Source organism: Phycodurus eques, chromosome 22 (genome assembly GCF_024500275.1).
Source record: "Phycodurus eques isolate BA_2022a chromosome 22, UOR_Pequ_1.1, whole genome shotgun sequence".
Taxonomy (NCBI): Eukaryota; Metazoa; Chordata; class Actinopteri; order Syngnathiformes; family Syngnathidae; genus Phycodurus; species Phycodurus eques.
The window spans coordinates 1,979,008-1,994,506 of NC_084546.1; the positions used below are offsets into that span (position 1 = coordinate 1,979,008).

A 15,499-nucleotide genomic window follows, 5' to 3' on the forward strand; every position below is an offset into this window, starting at 1 on the left:
GCTCGAGAGCGGATAGGTATGTCTGTCTAGACAAGTAGGTGCTTAAAGATACCTTATTGGAAGGGACAGACGAGTAGGTATGGAGGATGAACACATTGGAATATCAGTATGGATAGAACAAAGATGGATGAGGGGGTAGCTATGGAAGGATGGACGAATGCATGTGTCAAATGTCAGAAGTGTGTCATTATTCAGCAAGTGCATTCATCGCCTGCACTGACGCTGGAATATTAGCGCTTGTGGAAAAAAACTACCGAGCGATTGTCCCGTTTTTCAAGTGTCAGTCCACAGTGGAAATTCACTGAGGCTCCCTGGTGCTGGCTCAGCTGTGAGCTTGAAGAAGCCATGATGTCAAATCCTTGTTTTCCTTGGAGAGGTCCTCATCAGCTGCATTGTTTCCAGGAAAGTGCGGGGGCTCTTCTCGGGGGCAACCCACAAGAAACCGCAAGGCATACTTAATGCCGTTCTCCTCTCTTGTTAGAGAAGAAGACGACGAAGAGGAAGACCGTTGCTGATGTCACACTTTTGAGGTTTGCTGTGATTGATGAAAATGTGAACAAATGAGCTTTTCTAGGAACTTTTGGAGGACCACAATGTGTTTGGACTAAAAGAACTGTCTGAATTTAGTTAAATATTCCTGGAACTTTAGGTAGTAATGCAGCTTTGGTTCCAGGAGCTACGTGTACCAAAAACTGAAACTCGACTTTAGGTGAAAATTCAGATTTGGTTTGATGAAATAAAATTACCAGGAACTAAAACCTTTTAGGAATTTTAGGTAAAGAATTGGCTTTGGTTCCATGAGCTACATGAACCAAGAACTAAAACATCCTGGAGCTTTAGGTGGAAATACAGTTGTGGTTTCAGTCCTTACAAGTACCAAGAACTAAAACTTCCAGAAACTACAGCATCAAGAAATAAAGGTTCCTTGAACTTTAGGTGAAAACGTAGCTGTAAGTACAGGATCTACAAATACAAAAAAACTGAGACTTCATGGAAAATCCTGGAAATGGGGCTGTGGTTTCCGGAACTACAAGTACAAAGAACTAAACGTTCTTGTAACTTTAGGTGTAAATGCGGCTTTGGGGACAGGACCAAGAATAAAAGTTTCTCGAACTTTAGCTGCAAATGTGCTATTAGTTCCTAAAACTACAAGTATGAAGAACTAAAAGATCCTGGAGCTTGAGGTGAAAATGCAGCTGTAGTAGTACCAAGAAGTAAAACTTCCTCTGAACTTTAGATGGAAATAGCGCTTTAATTTACGAAACAACATCATAAAGAACTAATGCTGTGAACTTTAGGTGTAAATCTGGCTTTGGCTCCAGGCACTGTATATACCAAGAACAAAGTGTTTCTTAGCCCTGATAAATTACCTAGGAACGGAATTGAAGTTCCAGGAACCCTAAACGGTTCCTCGACCACGTGGAAGTACGACACCTTTCTGGCAGAGTCTTCTTTTAGCCCCAGTAAATTGCCCTGGAACTCCATTTCAACGATAGTTCCAGCAGCTCCAACACAGCTATTTATCTCAATCCAGACCTTTCTCTGCATCATCTTGGGAAGTTGACCACACCTGGGAACCTCTACTGCCTGCCTGCCAGGCCCTCTTCTGAAGTCTTCCAGAAACAGCAGAAAAATACGCAGAAAGGCTTGAATTGGGGCATTTTGCAGCCTATAGCTTTAGTTACTTACTGCAAGTTCTACAGAAAAATGTGAGTAGGCTGCATTGTTATTATTCGTGATTCTGCATGGCTGTGATGTGGAGGAAGGCCTGATGGGTGGCTTGGTATACAGCGTTTTAAGCTTCATAATGAAGCCCTGACCTCTAACCTGCTCCTGAACCCTAATACAATTGCGCAACGAGACAAAATGACTCCATTCAGTAGCCGATCAAAGGAAGTCTGACACCGCGGGGTGACCTTAGACCATCATCTGAAGAGCCGTGATGCTCCCCGGACGACCGCCTATAAAAACCCGTCTGAGCCGCATCGGTGTCCAGGTGACAGCATGTCCTCCTTCCACCGAGTCGTTCTCGTGCTGCTGCTGCTGCTCTCGGGGCTCAGCGGACGATTGGTTGCCGGTCAAGACGCCGACAAGGATGAGCCGAGCGCGCTGCCGGGGGACGAGAACGCCGCCGTCCTCAGGAGGAACTTGATGTGGGACGTCACGGATGGAGACGGGGGCCCCAAAGTGGTGCTCTTGGCGGTAAGTGGCAGAAAAAGAAGTTTGCGCTCGTGAGCAATATGATTATTATGGTGCTTGGATTTTGCAGTGGTGCATCACACCAACATATTTTGTTGTCGCTTCTAAGGTCAAAAATAGATAAAAATTTCAATTCATCGAAAGAAGATAAGCAAAACTACAAAAAATGGACAAAATAAGAACATCTGAGCATATTTCTGATTAATCAGTAAGGTCAAATGATCATTTTCATTAAAAATACATTCGATTAAAATCAATCAAAAAGGTATAAGGAAAAACCTAATATTAAAATGAATACATTTAAATTGATAAGGTATAATGTAAAATGAACTAAACATAAAACTTTAGATATAATGTTGAATTACCTAATCAATAGGGTAAAATTAAAAGTACATTTCAATTAATGGTGTAAAATGTCATCAAAATAATTGAATAAAATTAATAAGGTAAATTATAAAAGATTTAAAATGTCATCAATAGGGTACAATTTAATACAAATACATTTAAATTAATAGGTTAAAATGTAACAAATACATTTAAATGAATCAAAAACAGAAGTTAAAATAAATTTAATAAAGTGCAGTAAATTAGCATTTTATTAAAACAGTAGAATATTAAGGTATAATGTCAAAATATAAATCCAGCAAAATAGGAACATTTAATTGAAATCTCATTGAATTAAAAATATTGTATAGTACCATTTGATGAAAATCAGGAAGGTAAAATTGGATTCAATAGAATATACTGAAAGTAATATGGCAAAACAGGTCAAATTAAATACAAATACATTCAATTAATTGATAAGGTCAAAGGTAATTTTTTTTTCAATTAGGTATAAGTTATCTATTATTAAAATAATTGCCCTATAGAAGGCTTTAGGTAAAGTTAAATAAGATTCAATCGAAGAAAAATACAAATGAATGAATAAACCAGCAGGTAGAATTCAAAGAATGAATATGTTAGGAACATTTCTCAGTATGATGAACTGTTTTAAGGTCCGTACGGGCCTGCTTGGACGAGTGTAAAGGTCAGATGACAACGATGTTATGGGGTCAGTTAAAATTCATATTTGCATTGTTTATATGTTATATAATACAAGTTTTCACCCATCGTTTAGCTAAAAACTAGGTTTTTATGACGCATATTGAGCCCTCCCCGAACATACCCAAAGCTCAAGACACCGGGTGTGGTTACACTATCCGCCGCAAGGGCTACCAGAAGTGACACAGCGCGCTCCACTCTATACGCAATGGCGAGCAACGTGTTGGAATATGAGGAGGAAGAGGATTTCGACGTACAGGAGCACCCGACGGAACTTGCCGTCGTCAAACCGTACGTGTTTGAGCCGATCGGGAGGACTGGAATGCTTGCTAGGCACCCTTTGCTGAGCACGTTTCTTCCCTTGTCAAGTGACTTTCACTATCCAAAGGTCGCGTTTTCCTTCTTCACCTGGAAAGCCCAAAAAAAACTCTTGCCGCTGCCTGAACCATTTGTACAACCAAAAGCCACACGATAAACCATCGTGACATCGTTAAATCATACGACAACAAATATACAAGGACGGGAACAACAGCATACAACGTCGAATGAACAGGATGTTTGACTTGTGCGACGTCACAGCGCCGGAAAGAGACGAAGACCGGATGGTGCGGGATGCAAAAGGCAGAAGGCGCATTCTGCATCATATTTAGCGATTTAACTGCTGTATGATCACTTTGAAATGCCATATGTGGTTTGCAAAGGGGTTCTAGAGTTATCGAGAAAAATAAAAAAGTCTTTGTCCAACTGACATTTAATGTGGAAGAACATCCGCACAAATTCCTTCCCTGCAGGACATGAGGCAGAGAGGAATGGGTTTCCGGGGGCTCAACCACCGACTTCCTGTGATGGACGAGCCACGCTGGAGCTACAATCCGGCTGTGGAGAAGAGAATCGACCGCAGGGATATCGACATTGACGGTGAGTACCCGGAAATACTCTCCACCAATCAGTAAACATTACTCACAACATACTTCCTGCATGTATGTGTTGGGTCCATACAGTGTTGCGGTGTATGATCGGACGAGTGTACAGACCCTGCTGGGGAGGGAGATAAACACCACCTGTCTTCTTCAAGCATCCATTGAGACAAACCGTGTGTAAAACAAAATAAAACTTTATTCAAAATGAATTCTGCATTATATTTACAGTGTGGTTTAATCCTTTCAAAATAAGGCTTAGTGGATCAACTTTTGCCCCCCCCCCCCACAATAAAGGAATAATGGCCTCTTAAACTGTAAGTGACGACAGATTTTTTTTTCTCACATTTTCTCTCTGTGGGTTGTCATTGGTGGTGCGTGTATGGAAAGCTTTGGCACGTGAAACTGTACCGTTTTGCTCTGAATTTCAAAACAAGTCGAATTGGAGCTACTTTTTCCCTATACCAAGTAAACAGAAACACCCAAAAATCCTCCTTTCTCCAGTAAGCGTGACCAAAAAAAAGCTGCTTATCTTTTTCTTCATATTCTTCACAAACCCGAACTTTACATTGTTGGACTTGAATTTCAAAATAAAGCTCAATGGGTCCCCCCCACATAAGAACACAGAAGCTCCCCAAAATAAAATATGCCTTTTTGCATTGTGCTGTGTTTTTTTTTTTTTTTTTTTTAAAGCACATTTTAGTACACTTTTGTACATTTCACACTTGCCACATAAGATAAACAGTACCCAAAAAGGAGAGTATTCAGACTCTGAAGAAGCTGGTCAGTATTGCTTGTCCTGCGATCATCTTCTTCTTCTTGGTTCTGGTGGCGGTTTTTACACTTATTTTCATCGGCGGCCGCTTCTTCTCCAGTGGCTCGTTCTCCTTTTCCACAACCGCCTGCTTCCTCTTCTTTGTCGTCTTCTTGGCTGCGTTGTCCGAACCTGGAGCTCGGACCGGGTTGGCGTTCCCTCTCCTGGGATCCAGTGCGAGGACGATTTCCCTAATTTCGGCTGTAAGAAAAATTGGGCCAGTAAAGACGGTAAACTGGACGCTAATGTCAAAAAACAGTCTGCAAAATAAATGACTGAAGCCAGTTACCTGAGGCCGGTGCTGCGCTTTTGGGATTGGGTGCCGGGTGCACACAGGTGGGCACTTGGCTCGGGCTCGAGAAGTCCAGAACGCGATTGAGAGGCGGTTCTTCCTCATCTATGTAGGTGCAGGCAAACTGGGATCGGATGACTCTGTGTCCTACCTTGAGCAGATTGGAATGAAAAAAAAAAAAATCTCATTAAATGACATTTGGACCCCATTTCTTTAATCTTTGAGCTTTTATTGGGATTTTTGGCCAACACAGTCAAATGTGAACACTTTGTCCTTTTCTGGGCTCCAAACAGCTTTTCTTTGAATTTTCACCTATTTTGAATGATGGCCTATCCACTGCTAGTTTGCATTGAAAATCAAACAGATGTTCATTTCTAGATTACAGTCCACGTACTGTATGGTGGCAACTGTTACCACAACGACAGCCTGGATACCAGAATCTGATGAGTTAATTCAAGAACCAAGTTGAAAAACAGTCAAAAACCAAGTCCTCAAAAATCGTATAGCAAAAGTCAAGAGCCGGGTCAAGACCCAAGTCAAGAGCCAGGTCAAATACCGAGTCAAGACCTAGGTCAAGATTCAAGTCAAGAACAGTCAAGAGCCATGTCAACACCAAACTAAAGATTGGTCAAAGGTCTGTTCAAGATCAGTCAAGACCCTGGTCAACAGCCAGGTCAGACCCCAAGTCAAGATCAGTCAAGACCCAAATCAAGACCAAGTCCCAAGTAAAGATGAGTCAAGTGCAATGTCAAAAGCCTGGTCAAGAGCTTGATCCTGTAGTAGAGTTCATTCATGCCAAACTCTCTCATCCATGTCTTTATATGGACCTTGCTTTGTGCATTGGTGCACAGTCATGTTGAAACAGGAAGGGGCCATCCCCAGACTGTTCCCACAAAGTCGGGAGCAATGTATTGTTCAAAAGGTCTTGGTATGCTGAATCCTTCACAGCTCCTTTCCTTGGAACCAAGGAGCCGATATTTTGGAGAATTCCATGCTCCCAACTTTGTGGGAACAGTTCTTCCATTTCTAACAAGCCTGTGCACCAGTGGACAAAGCAAGGTCATTAAAGACATGGACGAGAGAGTTTGGTGTCGATGAACTTGACTCACCTCAACAGAGTGCTGACATCAACAGGATAGAACACCTTTGAGATGAATTAGAGTCGAGACTGAGAGCCAGGCCTTCTCGTCCAACATCAGTCTGTGACCTCACAAATGCGCTTCTGGAAAAATGGTCTAAAATTCCTGTAAACAGACTCCTAAACTTTGTGGAAAGCCTTCCTAGAAGAGTTTAAGCTGATGTAGCTGTAAATGGTGGACCGACGTCATAGTTAACTCTATGGATAATGAATGGGATGTATCTTAAGTTCATGCGACTTAAGGCAGGTGAGTGAATAGTTTTGGCAATATGGTGTATGTCAAACCCTGGTTGGTCAGGAGCCAGGTCAAGACCCAGACAAGATGAGTCAACAACTATGTCAACACCCTGGTCTAGAGCCAGGTCAAGGCCAGTCAAGAACCAGGTCCAGGCCAAAGCAAACAACAAGTAAAAACAATTGTCAGAATACTATAATAGTGACTTCAAGGTTGCAGCCAGGCTACCAGAAGCTTAGTGTGAATCAAAAGTTGGCAAGAGACACTTTCGCATGCAGTTTCCCCTCAAGTTTTTGGCCCTCAAAACAGGAAGCGAATGTCTGTTGATGTGCTGCTAAGACAGACAATGCGGAAACATTTGGAGTCTCCATCCCAAAAAAACGGCCGCCAAGCAGAAGTTGAGGAAGCGGCTAGACGCCCAGGGACTGCTACGAGAGGAAGGCTAAGTCAGATGACATCTGCTCGCGGCATCACATCAAGGAGCAAAATGTGTTTAGCATACGTTTGGTGTTCTGTAGACGTTCACACGGCCGCTGTGCCAGCATGAACACGGATAGTTTTGAAATAAAAACTCATTCCAGCTGCAACAATTCAAATTCATGTTCTAATAGAGGGGTGTTAAGTGTATGTCAAACTGCAGAGCCCAGTCTACAATGTATTCATTTAGTAGCATTCCTCTTGGCTGCACTGCTTCCAATTTGTGAGCATGTTTGATTTTTTGTTTTTTGTTTTGGTCCAATTAGATTTCAGCCTCTGTTGTTGCCATGTCAATTTTGCGTAGCCCCGTTTACGGTCTCCAGTCAATGCAGAGATTGAGGGAAGCGAAAGGACTAGCGGGAATGCTAATTAGCAGGCAACAAGCGTGCGGCTGCCAGGAGCAATAACGGAGGCCGAGGGGAAGGAAGATTGAATATCGGATTCTCAGCGTGCTCTCAGTGTTACTTTGTGCGCCGTAAGCAAACGCTCCGATGGCGCAGCATCTATTGGTGGGCTTTGAACCCCTCGAACCCTCTCGCTCCCTACCACCCTCTCCAGTAGGTGCGTTCATGCCAGTGGACGGTGGAAAGCGAAGACGCAGCTGTGCAAACGCTCAGCTGGTAACTTGCAAGTTACTCGGGCGAAGCACAAATAAACAAGCGTGGGGAGAAATGACAGGATGTAAAGACATTATTTGACCGTCTGGTTTAATTTGATGTGGCTCAGATTGCCACGTTACCTTCGACTTGAGCAGGTCCAGGTGGCTCCGGACTCTCTTCTTTCGGGGTTCTGGAGCAGATCCAGTGGACATTTCAGGAGATCTGAGGAGGGGAGGGGGCACAAGATTAGTTGTCTGGTTACCATGTAGCTGCTGTTGTATGACGTTTGATGAACCTGAACAAGGTGAGAACCGATGTGCCCTCGCTCCCATTGAGTACAGGCTGGTCCTCAGACAGCAGGTCGGCCTTGTTGGCGCACGGTGTCGTCACTGCTTCTTCATCCAGCAGAGACAGAAGCACCTTCACTGCATCACGGCCGCCGTACGCCGTGGAGTGATTCACGGCATATGCCTTCGGCTGCGGGAAGACAGATGGCTTCGGTCAAGAACCACTCAAAGTCCATGTAAAAAAAACAAGTCAGAACCAGTCAGGAACCCCACTAACAAGTCAAAAAACCAATTCAAGATCCATGTCGAGAACCACGTCACATATGGACAAAAGTCAAGAAACAAAAAAATCCAAGACAAGATACATGTTTAGAATGAAGTCAATAACCAAGTAAAAAAGTACAAGCCAAGATCCATGTCGAGAACCACGTACAGAATGAAGTCAAGAACGACATCAAGAACCAACTAAAAAAAAAAGTCAAGATCCATGTCTAGAAGAATGTAGTGAACAGTCAAAAATCAAGTCGAGACCCACATACAGAACAAAGTCAAGAACCAAAAAAAAAGTCAAGATGTATGTCTCGAACGATGCACCAAACAAAGTAAAAAATAAGTCAAGATCCATGTCTTGAACAATATACAGAATGAAGTCAAGAATCAAGTCAAGATCCATGTCTAGAACCACATACAGAATGAAGTCAAGAATCAGGTCAATGACAAAGTCAAAAAACTGAAAAAAATCAAGATCTATGTCACGAATCATGTAAACAATATGTACAGAACCACATGAAGATTCTGTCAAGAAAATGTCAAGAGCTGTTTCAAGAACCAAGTCAAGACCCAGCGAAGAAAAAGTAAAAAAAAAAAAAAAAAAAACATTTGTGTGTGTGTGTCTAAAACAGACCCAAGTCATGACCCAGGTTTTATGAAAAGCTGCAAGAAGTGTTACCCTGGCAGGACTGATCCCAGTGCTTGCTGTGTGCGCGGTGTCTTTCTGGATTTGGTGCACTTTGCAGATTTCGTCCTTAAGCTGGCTCGCCGTCTCCTCTGCGGCGGAGCTGATGTCTCTGGAGTCACAACCCTTCACCAGAGCCCCCCGGATCGCACACACCAGCTTGGAACCGCACACACTGGAAGGAGACTCAAGTTATCTGATGTACATCAAATTGAACAATTGAATCCAGAACCAAGTCAACACCCAGGTAAAAAAAAAAACATCATGACCCTAAGTCAAGTTCAAGGCCCAGGTCAAGAATCAGCCAAAACAGAGTCAAGACTATCCATACATGAATTTAATACAACTTCCATCAAATGTAAATACTGCATTCTTCAGTCCCTACTGTAGTTGAATGGGAATAAGCCTTTTTTTATTTTATTTTTTTTATTGACTGTCTCTTTACATCCACTTGAAGAGGGTTACATGTCGGCCCTGCTGAGGGAGCCACAAGTTTTTGGGGAAAGTACGTTTTACCCGATCGAGGGGTCGTGAACCCTCCGCAGAAGGTGTGAGCGTAAAAGGAAGCACGTACACGCGCGTACACAGTCCGAGTTCATCCGTGTCTCGTGAACCGAGAGCCCCAAAGTGTTGCTTGCTCCGAGCTCCCTGCCCCTCACATGAGCTGCAGGCTAAATCATTCCTGATAAGCACTTGTGTTGTGGTGCCAAGACCTGTGTTGCGCGTCCAGTATCATCTGCGCGCACACACATTCGCACACAATACCTCACACAAACTTCCCAACAGAACACATGCACACGCACGCACACGTGTAGCTGCGCTGGTCTGCTGATTTTCCATCAAAGTGAGATGTCGGGAACAACAAATTCCTCTGATGTGGCAAAGCTTGGAGCAATCGGAGCATTTTATCACATTGAGCGCGGATGAGAGTTGTTAGCTGCATGGATTGACATTTGTGAATTCTTATTATAGTGATTGTGTTTATTTGCATTGTGAGAGGTGGCGGTTCTCATGATTAGCCCATTTCAGTGTGTTTCTCCAGTATCAAAAGGAGGTGTTCATTCAAAAGCAGCTGAGCGCATTTGGTACCTGGGGTCCGGCGTCTCCCCCAGGATCTCCTCCAGGCTGTCAAGGAAGTGGACGTAGGCGGACAGGCCCTTTAGGTGCTTCCTGAGCGGGTCCGAGGGCGCCGGCGCGTAGCCCTTGCCTCCCAGCTGGATGGTCCTCACGAACGACGTTACCGCCTGACGATGTCGGGACAGGAAAATTCAACTGCCACGTCCGAGTCAGGTTAAGTTACGGCTAGGCGATATAGGCTAAAAATACCATTTCCGATTTTTTTTTCCCCCTCAAAAAAATCTGACTTTAATAAAAAAAATATTCTCCCTTATGCTAATAGAAATATGAAATGCCCCCGCTCACCCCCCTAAAAAAAACAAAAAAAACCAAACAAAATTAAATGAAAATCGAAACTCGACACCCAGCCTTATGTCAACGGAGAACCTTCAGGCACACCGTCCAAGTCGGGCAAAGTTTTGCTTCCTTACCAAAAACAGGGACATGCCACTCCGGCGCGCCGCGTGTTTAATGTGGGTGAACGTCTGTCGTCCGAGCGCCCGACTGGGTACGTCCAGAGTCAGGGCCAAGGCCAGGTCGTCCTTGGTGTTGACCAGCAAGCTCAGGTACGAGCAGAAGACTCTTCTCACCGCAGATTTGACATTGGAGCCACGCGGTCGGACTTTGGCGGACGGTGTCGAGAGGGCGGATGAGCCGGCTGCATCCGAGACTTCCGTGTTGCCTGTTAGGAACTCGTGCAGCTGGACCTTTGAAAAAGGAAACAGAAGTAGTAATTATAGTATTAAAGTATTTGGTAAATAAAACATTATAATCCATATTTAATTTTTTTTGCATTCATTTTATTAAATAATTGGGTAATAGATTATAATCAAATAAATTATAAACAACAAAAATGTGACTTATTGTTTCTTATTATTTAACAAACAATTTTACATTTACCCCTCCTGCAGACGTCACCTTATCATGGTGGAGGGTTTTGTGTGTCCCAATGATCCTTCACGCCCCTGGTAGGGTCACCCATGGCAAACGGGTCCTAGGTGAGGGACCAGACAAATCACGGCTAAAGACCCCTATGATGAACAATATATATGGATTTAGGTTTCCCTTGCTCGGCCACGAGTCACAGAGAGCTCTAGAGCCAGGCCTGGAGGTGGGGCTCGAAGGAGAGCGCATGGTGCCTGGGTCTGCACCCATGGGGCCCGGCTGGGCGCACAGCCCGAAAGGGTAACGTGGGTCCCCCTTCCCATGCGCTCACCACCTGTGGGAGGGGCCATAAAGGTAAGGTGCAGTGTGAGCTGGGCGGTGGCCAAAGGCGGGGACCTCGGCGATCCTATCCCCGGCTGCAGAAGCTGGCTCTAGGGATGTGGAATGTCACCTCTCTGGCAGGGAAGGAGCCCGAGCTGCTGTGTGAGGTCGAGATGTACCGATGAGATATAGTCGGGCTCGCCTCCACACACGGCTTGGGCTCTGGTACCAGTCCTCTTAAGAGGGCTTGGACTCTTTTGCCCATGGTGAGAGGCGCCAAAAAGGTGTGGGTATACTTATTGCCCTTGCCCCCCGAGGCACGGTGCCTGTACATTGGGGTTCACCCTGTTGGACGAGAGGGTAGCCTACCTCTGCCTTCGTGTGGGGCGGGACAGGTCCTGACTGTTGTTTGTGCCTATGCACCAAACAGCAGTTCAGAGTACCCACCCTTTTTGGAGTCCTTGGAGGGGGTGCTGGAGAGCACTCCCGCTGGGGACTCCATCGTTCTGCTGGGGGACTTCAATGCTCACGTGGGCAATGACAGTGAGACCTGGAAGGGCGTGACTGGTAGGAACGGCCCTTCCAATCAGAACCAGAGCGGTGTTCTGTTATTGGACTTCTGTGCTCATCACGAATTATCCATAACTAACACCATGTTCAAGCATAAGGGTGTCCACACGTGCACTTGGCACCAGGACACCCTAGGTCGCAGTTCGATGATCGACTTTGTGTCATCGGACTTGCTGGCTGCATGTCTTGGACACTCGGGTGAAGAGAGGGGCGCAGCTGTCAACTGATCACCTCCTGGTGGTGAGTCGGCTCCGATGCTTGGGGAAGATGCTAGTCCGACCTGGCAGGCCCAAACGTATTGTGAGGGTCTGCTGGGAAAGTCTGGCAGAATCCCCTGTCAGAAAGAGTTTCAACTCCCACCTCTGACAGAACTTTGCTCATCTTCCGGGGGTGGTGGGGGACATTGAGTCCAAGTGGAACATTTTAAAAAGGGGGATCACACTCCTCAGCCTGCCTGGTAAGCTCTATTCAGGGTTGCTGGAGAGGAGGGTCAGTCAGGAAGTCGAATCTCAGATTCAGGAGGAGCAGTGTGGTTTTCCTCCTGGCCGTGGAACAGTGGACCAGCTCCACACCGGCACGGTCCTTGAGGGTGCATGAGAGTTCGCCCAACCAGTCTACATGTGTTTTGTGGAATTGTGTCCCTCGGGGAGTCCTGTTGGGGGGTGCTTCGGGAGTATGGGGTACTGAACCCCCTGATACGGCCTGTTTGGTCCGCATTGCTGGCAGTAGGTCGGACTCATTTCCGGTGAGGGTTGGACTCTGCCAAGGCTGCCCTTTGTCACTGATTCTGTTCATTACTTTTATGGACAGAATTTCTATGCGCAGCCGAGGCGTAGAGGGGGTCCGGTTTGGTGGCCTCAGTATTGCGTCTCTGATTTTTGCAGATGATGTGGTTCTGCTGGCTTCATCAAACCGTGATCTCCAACATTCACTGGAGCGGTTCGCAGCAGAGTGTGAAGCGGCTGGGATGAAAATCAGCACATCCAAATCTGAAACCGTGGTCCTCAGTCGGAAAAGGGTGCTGTTCCCTCTCCGGGTCGGGGATGAGATCCTGCCCCTAGTGGAGGAGTTCAAGTATCTCGGGGTCTTGTTCACGAGTGAGGGAAGAATGGAACGGGAGATCGACAGGCGGATGGGTGCAGCGTCTGCAGTGATGCGGACTTTGTATCGGTCCGTTGTGGTAAAGAGGGAGCTAAGCCGAAAGGCGAAGCTCTCTATTTACCGGTCGATCTACGTTCCAACCCTCACGAGCTCTGGGTCGTGACCGAAAGAACAAGATCCCGGATACAAGCGGCCGAAATGAGTTTCCTCCGCAGGGTGTCCGGGCTCTCCCTTAGAGATAGGGTGAGAAGCTCGGTCATCCGGGAGGATCTCAGAGTAGAGCCGCTGCTCCTCCACTTCGAGAGGGGCCAGATGAGGTGGCTGGGGCATCTGATTCGGACGCCTCCAGGACGTCGTCCCACCGGGAGGAGACCCCGGTGACGACCCAGGACACGCCGGAGAGACTACGTCTTTCGGCTGGCCTGGGAACGCCCCCCCGGAAGAGCTGGATGAAGTGGCTGGGGAGAGGGAAGTCTGGGCGTCCCTGCTAAAGATACTGACCTCGCGACCCGACCTCGGATATGCGGTAGAAAATGGATGGATTCTCCATTTGGCACTTAATTCATAATTTATTTCATAACGGAGAATGAATTGTCATTTTATTTTTTTAAATAAAGCATGTTTTATTTATATTGGATTAAGTTACCTCTTTAAATACTTGGTTAATTGATTGGATTGCCTGTTATCGGGGGAAAAAAATTGTAATGATATGATAAATAGCTTCTTTTTTTCCTTTCGGAAAATGAGTTTCAGTTATTGAGAATGAAGTTGTTTTGTTCCAAGAAAAAAGTATTTTGTTGGGATGAAATGCCCCTAATTTTACGAGAATAAAGTTGTATTTTTCGAAGATGGTCGTAATATTTTGACATGAAAGTATAACGAGTAAAGAGTCATATTTTAACAAGTGAATTCCAAAAATACAACTTTCTTCCTGTAATAGTACCCGTAATAGTATGCCTTTTATTTTGGAAAAGATGACCATTTCTGGAAAAATACATCATAAATAAATACATGTTCTCCCCAAAAAATAATTGGACTTTATTCCTGTAATAATACGCCATTTGTTTGAAACAAAAACATATGACTATTCATGCAGGATTGTCAGATTTATGTGACGATCCGTCATAATCATATCAGAGCATTTGATTGGCGAGTAGGCAGATTCAGATCAAAGCTTGCTCGCCAGCTCAGTAAAATAAACTAGCTGAGAAAAAAAAATGTAGACAGAAGTCCAAACACACAAGGGCGCTCCAAAAGTTCCTGCAGGACTCCTCGCCAAACGCTCATGTTCTACTCACACGGCTGACGGGCTCCTCGGGGTCCGAGCGGTCCCTCAGCCGTTCGTACAGAACGAGGACGTGGACCAGATCCACGGCGTTGGAGCGCTTCAGGAAGGCCTCGTACGCCTCCAGGATGACATCACGCCTCTCGGAGCGCGCCGCCTCGCCGTCGGGGGGCCGCAGGCCCAGTTTGTCCACGACTAAGTGTTCCCACGCCAGCAGGACGTCGCCGAGGGCCGCTCGGAACTCGCCGCTTTGCTGTCACCGAGAGAAAAGACAGCCTGAGCTGCAATTTGTCAGGTTTTCGTTCCAGTACCAGAATGGCGTCAGGTGGAAACGCGATGACAGTCAGCTTGATGCGTCACGTCAATGAGCAGAGAGGTCTGGGACAGAAATCGCCGTGAGCTCCCAGCTCAATACTTTATTCGGCCCAGAAGGGCAATTCAGTTTTACAGTCAATCTGTCCATCGTATCAAGATATACTGTGTCTGTTAACTACAAACCTACAAATGAAATGCTCTCAGACACACGCTCTCAGACACACTGCTGCATTTTTTCACTCACATACACTGCCGAAACGCTCACACATTTCATACTGGAATAGATACAGTAGTTTTGCATCGCATGAGTATCATAAAAATGCGCTCATATTGTAGATGGTAGTGTGTAAGAATGTTTCAGTGGTGAGTGTGAGAGCTAATCGTGAAGCCCTCACAGGTATCTGCACTCTTGGAACTGGATTCAACTGACTTGCTTATTGACTTGGGCCAAGACCAGCTGCAGCACCATCAACATGGCGTCGGCCCCGTGAACGGTGGTCCTCTCCGACTCCAGCACCCGGTGGCCCTCTCGCCGAAAGAGTCTCACCATCTGCTTCAAACGCTCACCTATTGCCCGCATTGCTCACTGCGACGAGAGACAAAGCTTGTTTCTATGTTATGTGATCAGTCACTCAATTATGGCGCTTGAGTAACTACAAGACTACAAAAGAGAGAGCAACATAGGTTGCCACTTAATTCTTAGTTGACTCCTCCACTCACTTCAAGCACCTATAGTAATCACCAGCAAAATACACACTAAAATATTTATACATTTAATAAGTACATAGTAAAAGATAGCATGGATAATTTAAATTGTTAATAACACTACTAACCTGCAATTTTGTTGTTAATTCAACCTCCAAAACACCCAAGACACCCACAAACAAGAAAGCAGCTGTTTTAAAATTTTAAACCAAGGGTGACGTCGCTGTACAAACCAATCAGCTTGTAG

The 15,499-nt window shown here is 45.4% G+C and overlaps 2 protein-coding genes across 2 annotated transcripts; one reads left to right on the forward strand and one right to left on the reverse strand.

Annotated features, from left to right (window-relative positions):
* Positions 1–1,766: 1,766 nt before the first annotated feature.
* Positions 1,767–4,320, forward strand: pmch (pro-melanin-concentrating hormone). The gene is made up of 3 exons (XM_061668244.1): positions 1,767–2,202; positions 4,032–4,158; positions 4,242–4,320. The coding sequence occupies exons 1-3, from the start codon at positions 2,005–2,007 to the stop codon at positions 4,292–4,294; spliced, it is 378 nt and encodes a 125-aa protein (XP_061524228.1). The 5' UTR covers positions 1,767–2,004; the 3' UTR covers positions 4,295–4,320.
* A 148-nt stretch (positions 4,321–4,468) lies between these two features.
* Positions 4,469–15,452, reverse strand: parpbp (PARP1 binding protein). The gene is made up of 10 exons (XM_061667650.1): positions 15,381–15,452; positions 14,978–15,133; positions 14,246–14,485; positions 10,502–10,777; positions 10,044–10,198; positions 8,949–9,129; positions 8,008–8,189; positions 7,853–7,934; positions 5,261–5,414; positions 4,469–5,172 (listed from the first exon to the last, which is right to left on the reverse strand). Exons 2-10 carry the CDS (start codon positions 15,125–15,127, stop codon positions 4,922–4,924), a joined length of 1,671 nt encoding a protein of 556 aa, XP_061523634.1. The 5' UTR covers positions 15,128–15,133; positions 15,381–15,452; the 3' UTR covers positions 4,469–4,921.
* Between the last annotated feature and the right edge of the window lie 47 nt (positions 15,453–15,499).